Genomic DNA, 19,506 nt, shown 5'->3' on the forward strand with positions numbered 1-19,506 from the left:
TCTTGGCTGCAGTTTTTCAGCATTTATGGCTGAAATAATTAATGTTAGCGAATATCCTCAAGTGCTTGAAACTCACATCCATTGTGCTCTTGTTTGCTTTGAGGAGAGACAAACTGCTTTCACACAGTAATCACTGTGAAATAAATGTATATTTTGTATATTTAAGGTCTATTTTCTTGTCTATTTAAAAATTTACCAAACTCTCTGTTAAAGATAACTATGTGGCCACTGCACCAGCACAAAACTCTAACCTTCTTAAAGTCTGGTAGAAAGAGAAACACTTAAAATATGTCTGTCAGTGCTATTTATGGTTTGTTTGTTGTTTTTTTTTTTTTGTCTTTTTGTCTTACATAATTATATATGTAATATATTTTAAAGGTTTAAATTGTTGTTCACTCAAAACAAGCAAATTAAAGACATGACCTTTAGGATTTTAAAAAAATGTGATACATATTTTTAGTTTTATTCAGATTTGACAAAAATAATAACAATTTATCATTAATTTTACTATTTGTTAGCTGGAGCCTAATTTTTTATTTATTTTTCCTCTTTTTTTTGCTTAATTCATCAGTTTGTGGTTTTATTATTTTAATTCAAACGCCTTGGATTTGACTTTAATATAAATTTCAGCACGCTTGTGACAAAATATAATATTTTTAACGTTCCAATTAAATTTTATTTAGATGAGGAGTAAAGAAATTTGATTCGTGTACCGATATGTACGTGTGATATTTTTTCTGTAGCCTCCGGAGATCATTTTTTTTTGCATCGATTTCAAAATAGCGGTCCTAGTGCTCCGTGGTCACGTGACTCCTCTGTTTACAGACATCCGGAGAAACATGGAGGACACCACTGGCAGTAATCCCCAATCTCTCGGATTTACAGAGAAATTGAAGTCTTGGCTGTCTTGGTCATGGACATACGTGTGCTTCATCTGGTTCGGCATGGTGCTGATTATGATATACGTCCTGTGGAGTCCGCTGAAACTGCAGGAAACTCTTACCTCAGGTGAATTAAGGCAGCTGCTAGCTAGCTATTGTTAGCCTTCGGGTATCTGTCTTTAGCTGGCAGCAGCGGGAGCTGTTGGTTTGACAGCTCGCTGTCCGACTGATTGACGCGCAAACACAGTCCGCTCTCTGGTTCTATTTAAGTCGAGTGTTTCCGTATATATGGGCAGACACTAGCTGGACTTTTCTATCACCGTATCACACACTGCATACAGTCAGTATTCAGTAGTTCAATTCTGTTACCAAGTTTGCTACTGTGAGCTTAATATGTGACATACTCTGAACATCCAACTGTCACCTCGTATACTAAACCCACCACGACCAGTGTTGTTTCTGTTGGTGTTACAGCAGTTACTGCACGGTCACAGCAGACACTAATCTAACTGTCTCTTCTTTATCTTCCAGCCTCAGTGTTTTTGAACACACTGACACCCAAGTTCTATGTGGCTCTCACTGGAACCTCCTCCCTCATCTCTGGACTCATCCTTGTGAGTTATCACTTCAGTAATATTTCAATATTTCTGCTTTCTTAGGTGCAACTGGCATTCAGTGCTGTGCTAACCTCTTTTGAATTATGTCAAAGCCTGATGACAATGTTTGCTGAAGCACGATCAAGTCATATCTAGCATGGTTTAAAAAAAAAAAAACAATTGAAATTGGTTGTTATTTATTCAGAATTAAGTCTGTTAAGGCTTAAATTCACCACCATCTTTATGTCTGTCCTGGATTTTGTTGATGTCATATTCATCCATGCCTCCTGTCACTGTGCACATAGATACAGCCTCCACCAAGTAGTCAGGTTCATTACAAATCTAAAATATCTTACTATTTCATGCTATATGCTTGAGTTGGATGGTCTGCCTAATCCACAAGTAGACTCCGTCATTATCATGTTCTTATGTGTTATATAAAGCTATTCTTGGTTTTCCTCCTTCTGTCTATAGATGTATATCTGCTAAAGGAATAGCCAGTGTCTTATCCCTGCTATCTGCTCTCTAGACCCCATACTGAATCGGAAATAAAAATGTGTTTGACTACGCTACCGTTTTTGCTTGGAATCACTTGCAAAATTGCCGGGATTTTAACCCTCTGAACCGCAAACAGTCACTGACTCACTGTGGGCTTTTTTTTTTCACTGCAATTGCCCTTCTCTGGAAACAGCACAGCTATGGCTAGAATTAGAGAAAACTTATAACTGTCCTCTGTGCTGTATGATGTAGTTATAATGTCGGAAAATAATATAACAATGAAAACAAAAAAGAAATACATTTTGAAATACTTTATTTTACAAAAAAGATGCTACACAAGTAGTTTGAGGACTGTCAGAAAGTTGAAACTCTAATGATTCTGATAAATAATGATCTCATTGAATGAATTCAAAGCAGGTTTATGACACATTTGTACACACCTCCTTCATCATCGTCATCGATGACAAAAATATAATTTGCTTTAGGCCACTGAATACGTACACTTTGCGATAGCATGCCAAATTCATATCTAGGAATCCAACATTAGACAAATGCATGGGAGATATGTTTTTGGAGAAACACTATTAAATGCGTTTTTTTTCTCCCTTTTATGATTGACGACACAACAAAAAGACAAAACTTGAGGAACCACTGGTCTAGTGATGTGATAATATTAGTTACAATGTTTCTCATCATATTCTTTTTAAAAAAAACATGTGTGTTGCCACCGCAGATATTTGAATGGTGGTATTTTCGGAAATACGGGACCTCGTTCATTGAACAAGTGTCGGTGAGCCACCTGCGTCCTCTACTGGGTGGAGTAGAGAGCAGCTCCACCGCTGGTCTGTTCTCATCAGTTAATGGAGAGGCAGAGCCCAGACCCAGTGTCTCAGGTAAATATGTATGTAGTAAAAACTGAAAGAGCAGTACTATTCATAACAAAATCAGCACTAACAACAGCGCATTCTTCTTTTTTAGAATGTAAGGTCTGGAGGAACCCTTTGAATCTTTTCAGAGGAGCAGAATATAACAGGTATGTGTGGGTGTCAGAGGGGTGATTCACATATTCAGCTGTTAAGATTGCATCAAAAGTGTTATTAATGATGACTCATGATGTGAAACTGTTGATAAAGATGCAGATCTTCTTAAACTTCCTCTGCTTTTGGAGTAAAAAAAATAAAGGTTTAGTAAGCAATTGGTTACAAAGTTTGTTGATATTTGAACAGCCAAACACCCCCTCCTCCTTCTGGGCTCCTTCAAAAGCTTTTCCCACCAAGTTCAGTTAAAGTAAAACCCTTTCAACCTCATGTGGCATGGAGGGGGGGGGTGTCCCTTTTCATAGATGAAACAAAACAAACATGATAATAAAAATTTTTACTGGCTGGGAGAACCACAGAGCTGGAGAGATCATCCTTTCAGTGGTAGAGCCGGAATTATTCCCAGCTCTGGTTGCCGTTGCTACGTGGAGGAGCTTGATGCACAATCCACTCATCATACTGAGAGAATATCGGAGTCTCGGTCAGTGTCTGTGGGTGAAGAAGCAAAGCCTGCTGAAACAGTTTATTTGCTTGACATTCCCCCTCAAAAACAGAGAGGAGAGGAGCTTTTGCTGCCATCTCAGCATAAAATTTGCAGCATAAAACTCATCCACTGCAAAAAAACAAACAAAAAAAGGACTCAGAGAGCGCAGTACTCTGCCAAGGCTGCTCAGTCGTTGTATGATTTCCGACGGATAAGTCCCGATAAGTCCGCAGTGGTGGATTTGTAGAAGGATCGCAATCGTGATCGTCAGCAGGCAGCTGATGTAGTGTTCACTTGTTGTCATAGTTACAGTGACGCAGTGATACAGAAGTCTTTCACAAATCTGTGGATCCAGACTGTAAGCCACATCACGGCCAAAATCTAATGGGATGGTCCTTGTGTCATTTCTGACCTTCCCTGAAAATTTCATCCAAATCTGTTATTCCGTTTTTGAGTAATATTGCGCACAGATAACAGACAAACGGACACCGATCGTCACATAACTCCGCCACGTTCCTTGATGGAGTAAAAAAAAGACCTGTGTTTTTAACATCTTTATTCCAGAATGTGTGCAGAGATTCACAGAGCTGTCCAGGCCTAACACCTCCTGTTGTTGACTGAAATAGTGTTATGTGGATCGGTCTGAATGAATTTGTTTTTCCCCATTTACAGACCCAGAGCTGTGTACAAACACCAGATTATTTCAGCACGCATGAATGGACAGCTAGTGCACTAAGAGCTGAAGTTTAGTGTATTAGAATGGCTTAATGCACATAAAACATTATGTTTATTTTTCCCTGTGTACTACAGGTACACCTGGGTGACTGGGAAGGAACCCCTGACGTACTATGATATGAACCTGTCTGCTCAAGATCATCAAACCTTCTTCACAGGAGACACTCAACAGTTAAGGCCAGAGGATGCTGGTGAGTTGTAATGATTTATTGTGGAATTGTGGAGTGCTACAATTTCATATATCGGGGTTGTATGGCTGCATCTATATTAAACTTGAGCGCATCATCTTCTTACAGTGATGCAAAAGGCCTGGAGAGAAAGAAATCCTCAAGCCCGGATCAGAGCAGCTTACCAGGCCATAGAAATGAACCACGAGTAAGTTCTACTAGTACATATCATCTCCATGCATACCAGTAAACATCCTACAACTCAGTTACAGAAAGTGACAGGTATAAACGGCATCTTTATATAAATGCATCAGTGCTAGATTGCATTGATACAACCTTGTATTGCAATTACAGTCATCAGTGTATAGTGTGAGAAAGTAATTTATAGGTGGTGTGGGTAAGCCAGCAAAAATGTGCTTATATATCTTTGAGGATGTTGCTGCAGCTCTAAAATGAATACAAGCAGCAGTTTTGGAAGACATCTGTTCAGAGTCCGATCCATACTTTTTATTTTTTTGCCAATAGTTCTATTAATATTTGAGAAGACAGTACGCTAGAGTGGCCAAGATATTGGATAGGCTCATATTTGCACATACCCTTTATACTGCTTTTCATACCTGAGTCCTGAAATGTGCAATGGACAGCAAACAGCCAAGTGGTAAATGGTGTGTGAATAAAATAATAAATCATAAATGCATTCATATAATCATATTATGGCTTTTTTATGGACAATGTCTTACTCACGTTATTGCCTTGGTTATATTATGCTTTCATTTTTGAAGTGCATGCAAATACAAATATTGTCTTTTTGTGCACCACAAAGGAAAACTTAATGAGAATGGACTGCTGTAAATCTCACCATTTGTGTCTTCATTTTTTTCTGTGCATGTGTGTAGATGTGCAGCAGCTTATGTTCTTCTAGCAGAAGAAGAAGCAACAACTATCACAGAAGCTGAACGTCTCTTCAAAAAAGCATTAAGTATTGGTAAGGATGGGTTTGAAGGCTAATTAAGTGCTCCATTGTGTGGTTGCACCAACATAGCTGACGAGGTAAAGATACTTCCACCTAGTTTATTAATACTGCACTTGCTGCTCTTCCCCTTTACTATGCACTGTTCTGTAACACCACATCACAGGTGGGTACAACAGACCATATCTGTGTCTACTCACCACTGATGATGGATGTAGTCACAAGTACAGTTTGACAATGGTGCATTTTCTCTACACAAGACCATTTATTTAGGTCTGATGCCTAATTATAATCGTAATCATGTTCTTAATTTTTCACATTTCTCTAGACTGGTAATTGTGTTGTTTTTAAATACCACACATTTTTCTCTTTGTGATCTACAGCTGGGAAAGATATAAACTTACTGGTGTACATTAAACGCAGACTGGCAATGTGTGCACGCAAGCTGGGGCGCATCAAAGAAGCAGTAAAAATGATGAGAGATGTAAGTTTTCTTCCAGCCTCTGTCGAAGTATTAATCTATAATGTACGCTGCTATGGTGTGGAGTCAAATGGCTCAGGCATCTACTCCCTGAGGCGATATGTTTACTGCATCTCAAACAATGGACACTGCAGTATGTTTTATCTCTTTACAGTTAATGAAGGAGTTCCCTCTATTGGGAATGTTAAATATACATGAAAACCTCCTGGAGGCACTTCTGGAGCTTCAGGCATATGCTGATGTCCAAGCAGTCCTTGCAAAATATGATGGTGAGACTAAGCACAACAAGCATTCTCAGCCATTACATGAATTTATACACGTCACATAACTATTATTGGATGTGCATAAAAATCTCTGACTTAAGTCACGTTTTCTGACTCCATTTTTAGACATCAGCTTGCCAAAATCAGCCACTATATGTTATACATCTGCACTGTTGAAAGCACGGGCTGTTTCAGATAAGTATGTTATCTTTTAATTGTGCACTAAACTTACATACCATTTACTATGTGTAGCTCTTGAAGATTTAACTTGCAGCAGCGTTTCATCAGAGGCGTGTTGTCTCAGGTTCTCTCCAGAAGCGGCGTCCAGGCGAGGGTTAAGCACAGCAGAAATGAATGCAGTGGAGGCCATACACAGAGCCGTGGAGTTCAATCCACATGTGCCAAAGGTTAGTCTGACAGCAAACCTGTTGATCACTTTATCATGGGATGTTGGCCTACAAATGAAAAATAGCCTAAACATGGCTCGCGTTGTCAGTCAGTCAGTCATCCGTCTGTCACATGTGGTATCAAAATGAGCATCAATGCTAAATTTCCACCTGAATTATTGTTAGATGAATAATCATTACACTGTCTGCCATCTAACATTTACATTTCTTTCTATCTCCACACACAGCTAACAATTTCTTTCCACAATCATCAAGATTTGAACAGGTTTTTTTTTTTTTCAGTTTTAGTTTTTTATCACACTGTGTTTTTGGCTGTCATGTGTCAGTCACATGTATAAAGTTCTCCTGCAGAGCAAACAGGCAAAACAGACAGACAGGTGTGTATAATCAGTCTGACAAATCAAAGACAGGTTATGTTTGCTCTAGCAGGTGGTTGAGCAACATTCAATCCAGACGTGCTGCTGGCTCACCAGGAGATGTCAGTGTGGGTCTTTACACAAATAGTGTCATTATCTCACCTTTAGTGTCAGTTGTGGATTGGGCCTTGTGTCTGCTTTTACAATTCTTTCTCTACATGCGTCATCTTGGATATATTAATATCAGATTGATATTTCTGTGTTTTATTGCCATAGTTATTTGAAATGTGATACACATACACTACCGTTCAAAAATCTGGGGTCTCTAAGAAATGTCCTTATTTTTGAAAGAAAAGCATTTTTTCAATGACAATAACATTAAATTAATCAGAAATACAGTCCAGACATTGTTCATGTAATAAATGACTATTCTAGCTGGAAATGGCTGATTTTTAATGGAATATCTCCATAGAGGTACAGAGGAACATTTCCAGCAACCATCACTCCTGTGTTCTAATGCTACATTGTGTTAGCTAATGGTGTTGAAAGGATAATTGATGATTAGAAAACCCTTGTGCAATTATGTTAGCACATGAATAAAAGTGTGAGTTTTCATGGAAAACATGAAATTGCCTGGGTGACCCCAGATTTTTGAACAGTTATGTACATTTGATAGGCAGATTTACATCACTCAGTTGTCTACTGTTATGAGACTTTATAGTATTTTTAGAATTATACCTATAATATGCATTTTTGTTTGTTTGCTTCATTTGAACCTAAATTTTGAAAACTCAGAAAAATGAATAATGTGTTAATATTGCAGATTGGTCAGAGTACTGATTAGTAAAGTCAGTGCAGCTCAATGTCGAGCTGAAACAAGGAGAACACGGCTGGATATCTTTCCTTCCTTTCACATCAGTTCCCACAGGATTAGATGTCACACATGCGCACACAGATTTATGCACAACCAGTTGCAGCAGAGTTTTGTCCCAGTTTAGCCTTTGTAGTGTGGTGTTGTTTCATTTCACAGACTCCTTTTCTGAGAGAGAAAGAGAATCGGTGTGTTTGTATGCGTGGAGGTGGGAGTCATCAGCCAGCACTTTGATCCAGCCTTTGATTTTAAAGTGAGGGCCCTCATCTTCAGTGTCTTTCCAGCTCCTCCCTTCTCATCCTGCCCAGAGGCAGCCGTCCTCTCTCCTCTCATCGCGTACCCTCATCCTGTTTCTTATCCTCTCATGTTCCCTTATCCCTTCTCATCCCCTGTTTGAGCCAAGCAGACAGTCTGAATATGACCACCGCTTCCAACTCTGTCCAAATGACTTCTTTGAATTTAGGTGAATAGCTAAATGACATTATGAAATTTTAACACACCTTTCATGGAGGATTATTGGAGGGCTCGTCTTTCACCGTTTGACTCTGGAATCTGGTACGTACCCAGTGCTCTCATAGCAGAGCCCTGGGTATGAAAATGCAGTGGGGAAGGAGGGGGTGTTGCTTTGTGTTGTCTGGCACGTCTGAATGATGACTGCACCTGTGACACTGGCCTTTTTAGCTGGGTTGGCCCGTTGTCACCAAAAGCAGATTCAAAGCATGGGATTTTGCACCAATATTCTGTCTAATGTGTAGATCTGACTCTTAATTTCTTCAGTAGTGGAGAGACGAGTGTGTGCTCTGGAATAATCACACCAAAAAGTTTCTACCAACTAATTAAAAGTTGAATTAATGTTTCAAAGAAGGCCTCTAAAAATCACAGCCAATATGAACACTGAAATTGATTTCAATTGCTGTAATAATTCTTGAATAATCTTTTCATGTTCAACTTTCAATGTAAACAATATTAGAAAAAAACATATTATTCTGTGTAAAAATGTATTTCACAGTTTACATAAAGCTAATGTGATGCTTCTATATCCGGATAAGTGACATTACATGTTTTTCTGGTAAATAATTTGGGCTTCATTCACTGTTTTTGTTACTGTTTGTCTGGAACAGGTCACTAAAAGAAAATAACTGCCCAAGAAAATGCAAAGAGAGCAGGCTGTACATTTGGAAAATATCCACTTAATATGACTTACTTGTCCTGCTGAAACATCATATTAGTTTTAGATAAACATTGGGGCACATTTTTGCACAGACTAGGAATATGGATCTTTGGAAGTACAGAACAGATTAAAAAAAATCTATTTTTACACTAATTGGTTTTAAGATGGTTTATTTGAGAACTATAATTTCTCATAGTGGGAATAGTGGGAATTGATGAGGAAAGAACCTCAGAAGATGCATCACAAGTGACTTAATAGCAGAACCTGTGGGTGTTTGTGTTGCTCTAAATAGTCCATAGCAAATACTACTGTTGCACTGACCTGAAGCAAGCAGAGTAGAGGAGCTTTGGCTACTTAAAAAGTGCATTTTTCTTAATATAACAAACATCAATTTACTAGTCGGCATTCGTGGTCCAAAGTTCACAGAGATGGGCTTATAAAAGGAAAGGTTGTCTGTTTGAACTTTATTTCTGCATGTTGCATCTTAGATAGGGAGAAGTGAAGCTGCAGCGCTTGTTCTTCCTCATTACCAGCACTGAGGTGCCCTTAAGCAACAACATAATCCCCCAACTGCTGAAGTGGAACTGCTCAGCAGATCAGACAGTGTTTGTACAGGACAGCTTCCAGGTGTGAACATGCGCAACTGAGTGTGAATTGGATGTCTTCTAACCTCAAGCAAAGACAGACAAGTAGAAGTTTACAAGTATGCTAATGACTCTGTGAGGATGTGATTTTAATCTGCTTGTGATTACAATGCTAACATGTAAAAAAAAAACAAAAAAAAAAAACATGCAGCTGAGGTTGACAGGAATGGCATTCATTTTTGCGAAATCAAAGTATTGAGCAAAATATAATTTTGCCCTAATGGTGGTGCTAGATGAAAAGTGAAGAAATCACCACAATTATTATAATTTACCCTGAGGGAGGCAGGAAAGTCTGTGCTAAATTGCATGGCAATATATAGTTGTTGGGGTGTAGTATTTCGCTTTATACCACAAATGTCAACTTGCTAGTGACGCTAGAGGAAAAGTTGATCAGTGCCAAAATGCACGATATTTGAGATACTTGTCAGAATAAATGAAAATCCTGCCCTGCTTTAGGTGCTACATGAAGGCAGAGAACCATCAAATGCAGGATTTATCTTCTCTACACCATAAATATCTGCACCAAATTTCATTTCATAACAATCGGCCCATTTCTGTCTGGACCAAAGTGGCGAACAGACTACCGACATACTTACTTTGCCATCCCTAGAGCACGGTTAATAAAAACAACCTTAATAGCCTGTGGGACCCTTGAAAAGGTGGAGTACTGAGGGAACATTGTTAGGCCGAGCATTAAGTGGTGCATTAAGTGCTGGGTGTGTTATCAAGCATGCCAAGCAGATTATATATGAATATCATGCTAGGCTACATCACATGGGTTCATTCAAACAGCTCAAGAGGCTATACACACACTAAACCTACACACACACACACACACACACACACACACACACACATACACACACAGCTGTTTTAGTGCACACCGTCCTCCCACACTACTCCTTTCCCTTTTCCTCACCAGCTTTCCATCCTGCCTCTAATTTCCTCCTCTTCTCCTTTGCTCCCATCTATTTTCCTCTCCTCCTCATCTTCTTGTCCTCCTCTATTTATCCTCCACCCATTTCTCCATCTGTCTGTCCATTCCAATTAGCCTCTCTACCAGCCCGTGGTTAAGAAACTGACAGTTTCCCAGATGCTGGGATAGCTGATCAAGTGTTCCTGCTGCCTAAATCTGCTTTACATTTACATTTACAACCGTTTTTGGTTCGTACACATTCATTTTAAAGCAGCCAGGGCGATCCCATTTACCTTGCTAGTTTGCTCCACTTTGGACGGCAGTTTCTTATCTCACCCCATTCTGGTTGACATTCTCTCATCTAGATTGCCTGTCAAGGCTCAGAAATGCAGAGTTTTTCTTAGCGTACCTCTGAAATTGGCTATTTGGTTTGTAAATTGAGACAGAGAAGCAGTCTTGGGTTTGTTCAGAATTAAGATGGATGAGGTTTGATTCAGACAACAAAAAGGGGGTAGTTACAGGAATTGCACTGTAGTTTATAATTAGCCCACTTTGGGATGGATATTGTGTATTTCTTCTATTTCCATGTCTCGTTGTAGAAGATGGAGTAGCTCATAGTGTTCACCGTTTATTGAAATTCTCATTTATTCTTTGTGTTTCTAAATCCAACACCTGTTTTTGTTTATGTTCTTGCGCTACACGCGTGTTTGCCTGAAAATTATACAGCAACTACAAGGCTGATGTCATTGTTGCCTGTGTGTCCCATTGTGAGAGGCCAAGTGCCGCAGATTAGACTCAGGAGGAAGCTTATGAGTTATGCTCCGGGCTTATGACTGCCCAGGGATAAAAGGAGAACACATGAAACTCAATCCCTTCATCAAAGAGGCGACAGGGAGTGGAGAAGAAGACCGCAGAACAGGGAGGTGGGGGGGTAGCGACTGAGGTGTCACCAGGTCTAATGCTGTGGTATGCGAGGAAGGACAGCTGAGCAGCCAGCCTCTCTAAATGGTTAATCTTAAAACACAGAGGACCCAGACCTACACTTTGTGCCGTACACTGTCCACTCATTATCAGCAAGAGATTCATGCAGAGGTAGAAATATATGTAAAAGTATAAAATATTTACAGATGTTTCTAAAATATCTAGGTACTACCACAAAAATAGTAGGAGTTCCTCACAGTGTCTTTTTCAAAATGATGATTTAGAATTTTGAAATGTTGCTTTATATAAGTGAGACAGGCGAATAAGCATCTTCTAGTTGTCTGTAGTTGCCTGTTCTTGCTATGACAACAGAGGAAGTTAGAATGGAAAGAGGAAAAGCTACAAGACTGGTTGAGTGGGGGTGATATAGATCGACTCGTTTTCATTATGGTTGCCTGCTGTATTGAGCTTTTACCCATAAACGTGAGAGGTTGAAGAGGCGCTGAAGGACAGAGGTGGCACAGGTGTGAAGCTGCAAACTCTGCACTGATTTGTATCAGCAATACATGTCTGATGGTAATGGCTGGAGCACTACGATGAAGCAGAGGAAGCTGAGTGATCTTGAGTGGGGTGAGTGTATTAGAATATATTGGATTAAGTGTACAACAATATAAGGAAATGAAGAGAGAGGAAGAAAAGGCTAATTACAGATTTGTGGCAAAGTGAGTTTGTTTACGTAGCAGGATGGATAGAAGGTGTAGGGACAATGAGAAATATGTCAGTAAACACCAGTCCTTTTGTCTAACAAGGTAAAGGCATGCGAAGACGGGTTGGAGAAAAACGAGGATGAGCCAGGTTAGAGAGTCTGGGCGCTCTGTGAACATGGGGGCAAGGGTGGAGACGGGGGGCGAAGGCAGGGGGAGATGGGTGAAGCAGCAGGGTCCGGCTGGCTGGATAGATGGATGGATGGCTGCCTGGCTGAGCCTGTGACCATGGAGGGGATTAGACAGGATTAGCTGTGGGGTAACCTTCCCAAAGTGTCAGTCTGAGATCCAGAGCGCTATGAAGCTGGCCGCCTGGGAATACAGCCCAGGGGGCCCCAGCCTCGCACATGGGTTTTGTTTAACACAGACCCCTGCCACACTGGGCACCACAGAGATAAATTACATAGAATGGCAGGTTTATCAGAGTCCGAATGCATCTTCGAGGCTGACGAAGCTTGACCTTATTTAATATTTAATGCACAAAGGCAGTACTCAGTATGTTATCGCCAAAAGCTTGTTCTGTGTTGTTTCAAAAAGGCTGCCTGCTCTATAGGGTGAAACTCTGAGCTGCAGGTTTTTGTCAGCACTGTGAACCGACTGACTCACTGGGACAAACTTACACAGTAGGCAGGGAGAGACGGGGTGAGGGGGGGATGCTACACATTCATGGAATGAATGTACTGTACTGTAACAATAACACACATACATACACACACACATAGCTTTGGAAAGCTTTTCCCTCCCACCTTGAACAATTGCAAAATAAGGCTCTCAACAAATAACTCACATGAAGAAAATATGTTTTCTGTCTGCAGGGAGTTAGCCAGGAGGAATTGCACAATAGGAAAGAGTAAGAAAAGAACCGACTGAGAAACAAGGAGATAATGTGAATGAAACCATTAAAGCTGCAAGAAGTGATTGTGGACCACAAGGGGCAGAGTCTTTTTAAACTCACATCCACATTAGCACAGCTTAGACTTGACAAACCGTTATGTGCGTCTCAATGAGCGCAAACAAAGCAACATCCCATCTGAGTTCATTTTCTCACCACCTGTCTAATGTAAGAACATAAATATTCACAGAGGTTTTAGCTGGTGATGTGGTTCGACAAATATCTGAGAAAAACATTAGCATCCCTTGGTGTATTTAATGTTTTATTGCTTTTTGCCATAGTGCAATCAGTGACTGTCAGACAATACAACATATGTCCCCAGCTGAGTTTACACTGCATTAGTCTGAGTTCACATTCTGTGAGCACCTGACCAGAGTAAGAGGCAATAACAATTACAACTTCCAGGCCAATGAGCCATGATCGGTGAGGACTCAGAAACTGAACAGAAGTCTTTTGTTTCTTTCACTTCCTGTCTGTAGTACTTATTAGAGATGAAGAGCTTGATCCTGCCTCCAGAGCACATTTTGAAGAGGGGTGACAGCGAGGCAGTGGCATACGCTTTCTTCCACCTGCAGCACTGGAAGAGAGCAGAAGGAGCCTTAAACCTGCTACACTGCACCTGGGAAGGCAGTATGTGTCACTTTTACCACTACTTGAAATATCACGTGTGGTTTTTTGTTGCTTCTTCTTGTTTGTTTTCTTTCATGTATGGCATCAATTTTGAAAAACCTTTTCTTTGAGTCTTTTGAAAGTTAATAATCCTTAGTTTGTCTTTTTGAAACCCATAGTTTTACTATAATACAGCCGAGTCAATTCCAAATCGAATCATGCTGCTTGTAATCTGCTCTTTCTCTTTAAGTTATTGTATCATAGGTCACGTATGCACTGCACACCCACAAATACTCCACTTGTGATTATAAGAGAATGAGATCATCAGTCCCCACAAGCAGAATGTTATTGTTATATTTATCAGAATGTCCGTATTTTGTCACTCTGTATATCTTAGAAGATTTACTAAAAATTGTCTCTGCTTTTTTTAGGCGGAATGCGTAGTTTATGGTGCGTTATTCATTATGATTCAGTTTCCCCTTTGGCATCTTTATCCGTCATTACAGCCTTCCGAATAATTCCCTACCCACTGGAGAAGGGTCACCTGTTTTATCCCTACCCAGGATGCACAGAAACAGCAGATAGGGAACTACTTCCCTGTAAGTAAAACAGCGTTAACCCTCTTTAAAAAGCCCTACCTCACTTTGAAATGTGCACCGGTTATGGCGCTCTCTTTTTCTGACTGTTTCCTTCTCCTTCTTGCTCCAGCTTTCCATGAGGTGTCTGTGTACCCAAAGAAAGAGCTTCCCTTCTTCATCCTCTTCACAGCAGGCCTTTGCTCTTTCACTGCCATGCTGGCCATGCTCACACATCAGTTCCCTGAGCTCATGGGTGTCTTTGCCAAAGCAGTAAGTACTGTCACTGTGCATTAGCTGGGTGTTTGAATTTATACATCTTTTTCTTTATCTTCTTTTTTTCCATCTTTATCAACACCACTCTAACTCTGGTTTCATCTTTAATGCATGTTATTTTTGGCCTGAACCTTTCAACCCCTGTGGTATTGCTGCCTTCCATCTCTGTCAGTAACACTGGAGGCTCATGGGAGTTGAAGGCCTGTAAAGTCTGTGTTTACCAAAACAAGCTGTAGTCCAACTTAAGCTATCAGTGAGAACATCTGAACAATGCGAGCTTATCGCCTTAGCAAACACACATCCTTAAAGATTTGGAAGCTATAAATGTGCATGCTGCTTCCTTTTATGTTTATTTATTATACAAGTGTTGTGTTATCTGTTTTTAGCCTGTTTGGCACACTCATTACTTTGACTAAGCCTTTGTTTATGGCCAGCCTGTTTATTAGGGTCTGTCTTTACATAGACTCATAGAACTGTAGCAAAAACAAGGCCACAGAGAACATCTAGTGCTCTTCTTTTTGTTATGGGAAAGATTGGGCGCAGATTGGATTTTTACAGCAGGCACGGCGAGCCTGGTTTGTGTAATGTTCAGATAGAGTCCATGAAAACCATTGAGAGAGGAACACAGAGGTCCTCGCTGCCTTATGAGGAAAAGCAGATTTCTCTGGATCCGCTGCTCTTGAAAGCAAAGCAGGACAGTGGTGGTGTTGGTGGTGGCAGTCTGCCCTTCTTTTATTTATGGATAGCAGACGTGTGTAGTAGGTTGAATATGTTTCATATATTAAATAGGATTAAAGAGTACTTGATTTTGTCTGGCCAGGATGATACGCCCACTTCTGAGCCTATAAAAATGTCAAGTGTATCAAGCACACCTCAAGCAGTTTCAGCAAGAAATCATACTGTAATATTTTAGAGAATGTCTTAGCTAACCTAAATCACCAACATGTGCTTTTTAAAAGCCATATTATACACATATGTACCATAATATACTGTGATATACTATATATCCTAGATCTTAATCGTAGAGTATTTGACATAACATCTAAGTGTTTAAATTGGATGTGCAATGGCTGCCAAGTACTGTTGAAGCATTGTGTGCAATTAGTTTACTGTTCATTTACATCAGGGGTGTCAAACATGTGGTCCGCGGGCCAAATCCGGCCTGCCAGAGGGTCCAATCCGACCTGGAGGACAACTTTACAGTGTAAAAATTACAGGAAAGACATTAACTGCAAATTGTACATTTGTAAAACTATACATTTAAAATAATTTCTAGACCAGGACAAGTTGTTTTGATCATAAAGTAAAATACTGTATTGCTCATTGTGTCATGTTTTTGTAGTTTTGTTTCTCATTTTTGTCTTTCTGTTTCCTTTTTGTCTCATTTGCGTCATTTGTCTCGTTTATTGTCATTTTGTGTCTCATTTTTGTCATTTTGTGTCTTGTTTTTGTTGGGTTTTTTTGTCTGACTTACCATTGTCTCATGTTTTTGTCATTGTGTGTTTCCTTTTTGTCTCCCTTGTGTTTTTTGTCTTATTTTTGTAGTTTTGTGTTTCACTTTATTCGTTATTTTGTGTATCGTTTTGTGTTGTTTTGTGTTTTTTGTCGTTTGTCCATTTTTTTTGTCACTTTGTAACTTTTTTGTCAAATTTGTTGGCTCATTTTTGTTTTGTTTCGTGTCGTTTGTCTCTTTTTTTTCCTTTTCTGTCTCATTTTTGTAATATTTTGTCTTGTTTTTGTTGTTTTTTGTCAGAATTTTGTTGTTTTGATCATAAAGTAAAATACGATGTCATTCAGTTCCAGATACCTGTGACTAAATGTTTTGTTCCTTTGTAGACACTCTGTGATCTGGAAGTTGTAATGTGTAAATGATAAACTGAGGCATAATGTTGTTGACATTTCACTTCTTTTTCTGAAGAAATTTCAGATTGTTCATAATGTTTTGTAAAAAGATTAAATGGGAACAATTTTAGAACATACTTTTTTGTATTTATCAGGTATTTTGCTGTGATTTTACTGGTCCGGCCCACTGGAGATGAAATTGGGCTGAATGTGGCCCCTGAACTAAGATGAATTTGGCACCCCTGCTCTGCATGGTCGCCTGTCTGCTATTGCCATAGATGACCATGTTCTCAAGAAAAAGATGTGTAATACTGGCACAAAGATACAATGTATATTGTGTCTGATTCTGAATTATTGCTTGCCTTTTGTCACTGTCGCATAAATAAGAGTAGCAAAAGTTTATTTATTTGTGGGTCAAACTACTGGATTCTGAGGCTCAATAACTGTTTAGGTTTCTTTTCTTTTCCTTCACTTTTTGTCACATTATATCACAATTCACAGTAGGTTGATCAAATAAAGATACTGAGCTGTCACTGCTTTCAAAATGACAATACTTGGATGCTGCTGCTTTGTTGCTTTCTTGTCTTAGGAAGCTTCTGGATTTCATGTCTAAATTACTTCAACTAGTGACATCCCAGCTGCAATTCAAATGCATACTGTGTTTTATTTGTTTGGAAAGAAAGTATAGTATTCCTAAAGTCACATCTGGCACTGTTTCCAGAAAGGACACGAAGCCAAAGAGTCAAATATGAACATGTAAGAATCAAGCTTATGGAGGATTTAAGTGTTCTTTTATTTTTTTATTTTTCTCTGCATGTTATCTGGACATTTTTAAAGGAATGAGCTGAACTCTATTGGTTTCTTATATCTGCAAAAGGCTATTTTTTTCACCTTGTACCCCGTGGATGAGATGTTTTATAGATTTATAGAGGAGTGAACATAATCTAAAATGTAAGTTTAATCACTAACGTTTAACTGATGGTTAATTCTGCTTTTTCTCCCTTGCAGTTCTTCAGCACACTCTTTGCACCCCTGGGTTTCTTTGCAGACAAGATGGAAAGCTTCATGCCGTCCAGTTTTTGGCACCAGCTGACTCGGATCTGACCCCATCTCATGTGCACACACTGAGACACAAACACACGCACACACAATGCACACACACACACACACACACACACACACACACACACACACACACGCACGCACGCACGCACGCACACGCACACATCAGTACCACTCCAAACTCTCGGACAAAAAGTGTTTGCTCTCCTGTCTTCAGCATTACTGTCCACTTGCTGCATTGTTACTGATTATGTTGGCTGAGGTTGTATCAACACAGCAATACCACTCCTAAGATGCTCTCCCACACTGTTCCAACAGACAGTTTTTCCAAGAACACATTTGGCGAATACCAATGCAACAATTTCACAGGGTCACTCACTTGTCGTGATTGTAACTTGGGGGAAATCCTACATTTTTCAACATCCCACAAAGCCTGGCCGGCTCTAAATTTGGACAGTTTTTTCACAATAACGAATTAAACCATGAAACCTACATGATTTTATCTTCTCCTGTCTAGACAGATGAGTTTGTTTCTACCAGTGTGTGAAAAACAACAAGAAACAAATGTGTACGTGAAGGATTTCTCTAGCAGAATATCTATTTATGGATACAACTTATCACAGTCTTTTGTCAGTATAATTATTTATGTTTATCAAAAAGATTCCATATGGCATTTGAGATGGGAACCTGTGTGTCCTATATCAACCTGCAGTGCCTCACAGACATCCAGCGGGGCAGATCTAAAAGTCTGAGAGACCTCCTAAAAACAGCTGTGATTTACAGCCTTGGAGTGGCTGCAGTGTATACATCACCTCTGCAGTTCAACAGTTGTTTCCAAGGCAGGACACCTCGGCACTATATCACTGGGGCAACCGGCGCCCCTCACAACATCAAAATGTAAATGGGATCATCACTGGTCACAGTTAGGCCTCTCATGGCATCACTCATTTCTGATGATTACACTGCACATTCTATAAGTTCACCGTTTTGGTCATCTGCTAAGAAAAAATTCAAGAGGCACCGTCTGCAGCAGTCATATTGAGAATCATACAGCGTAGTCGATGTAACAAATATCTGGAATACACATGATTACAGTCATGTTAAATGTGCTGTATTAGAATTGTTTAAAAGTTCACTGGTGTGCATTGACCCTTCTAGTTCTCATAATGCACTGACAATTGAATTAAATTGCTGATATGCATAGGAGCATTTAAAGCTGTAATCAGCAATTACAGACACATTGTACTAAATAATTTTGCCCCTAAAAATACACATTAGATAATTCTGCAAAAATAATCCTGCCATATGATGTAACAACTGACTGATCTCATAACAGCCTTTCAGAAACAAATGCGTGTGGTTTGCTTTGTAATGAAACCTGTTAATGTAGTATTTATATATATTATTCTACACCACAAATACAGTGAAACTGCAAAGAATGTAACAAAGTTAAATGTTGAAAATACATCAGTAATGTATTGTACAGTAATATCGTGATGACCCATCATCCCAGCTATTTATTGCATGGACAGGTTTTGGAACATTTGAAACCATTTGACATGAGCATGTTATATTATGACGGACAGTTATTACACTATCAGTGGCTACAGCAGCTCATACTTCTGACATCATACTGACGCCTCTCCACATCATATGTGATTACAGAGATAATGGGATAATAACAAAGTGCCTTTTTTAGTGCATCCAACTACTAAACGACCAGTAGCTGAACACCAATTTGGCATTTACTGCAACTACAATATTGATGTAACCAAATTATTCATTTCCCAGTGATTAAATTTACGGAAACAAACAAGCTGTTTATTATGGAGTACATAAACGTATGCTATTTTAATGTGTTTCAATTTCAGATTATATCGGTAATAATTCTGGTCTGAACTACAAGGATTCTGCTTTGAATTTCACATTCTGGTCAGTGGCATTTGTCTGTTTAAATTCACATAAAATATCTGTACCAAGCAGCTGAGTTTTAAGTATATTCTGAAGACAGGAGAACGTGTGAACAATTGTAACTACCCTTGGATGAGTTTGAAAGCGAAACTTACAATAAAATACTCATTCAGTGCA

The 19,506-nt window shown here is 39.4% G+C and overlaps 1 protein-coding gene across 1 annotated transcript; it reads left to right on the plus strand.

Moving 5' to 3' along the window:
* Positions 1-825: 825 nt before the first annotated feature.
* st7l (suppression of tumorigenicity 7 like) lies at positions 826-19,506 on the plus strand. Its single transcript, XM_023276165.3, has 15 exons — positions 826-1,008; positions 1,413-1,495; positions 2,709-2,868; positions 2,954-3,008; positions 4,307-4,422; positions 4,528-4,606; positions 5,295-5,383; positions 5,752-5,852; positions 6,004-6,118; positions 6,239-6,311; positions 6,417-6,519; positions 13,534-13,684; positions 14,170-14,262; positions 14,372-14,511; positions 17,365-19,506. The coding sequence occupies exons 1-15, from the start codon at positions 840-842 to the stop codon at positions 17,458-17,460; spliced, it is 1,623 nt and encodes a 540-aa protein (XP_023131933.2). The 5' UTR covers positions 826-839; the 3' UTR covers positions 17,461-19,506.

Source organism: Amphiprion ocellaris, chromosome 5 (assembly GCF_022539595.1).
Source record: "Amphiprion ocellaris isolate individual 3 ecotype Okinawa chromosome 5, ASM2253959v1, whole genome shotgun sequence".
Lineage (NCBI taxonomy): Eukaryota > Metazoa > Chordata > Actinopteri > Pomacentridae > Amphiprion > Amphiprion ocellaris.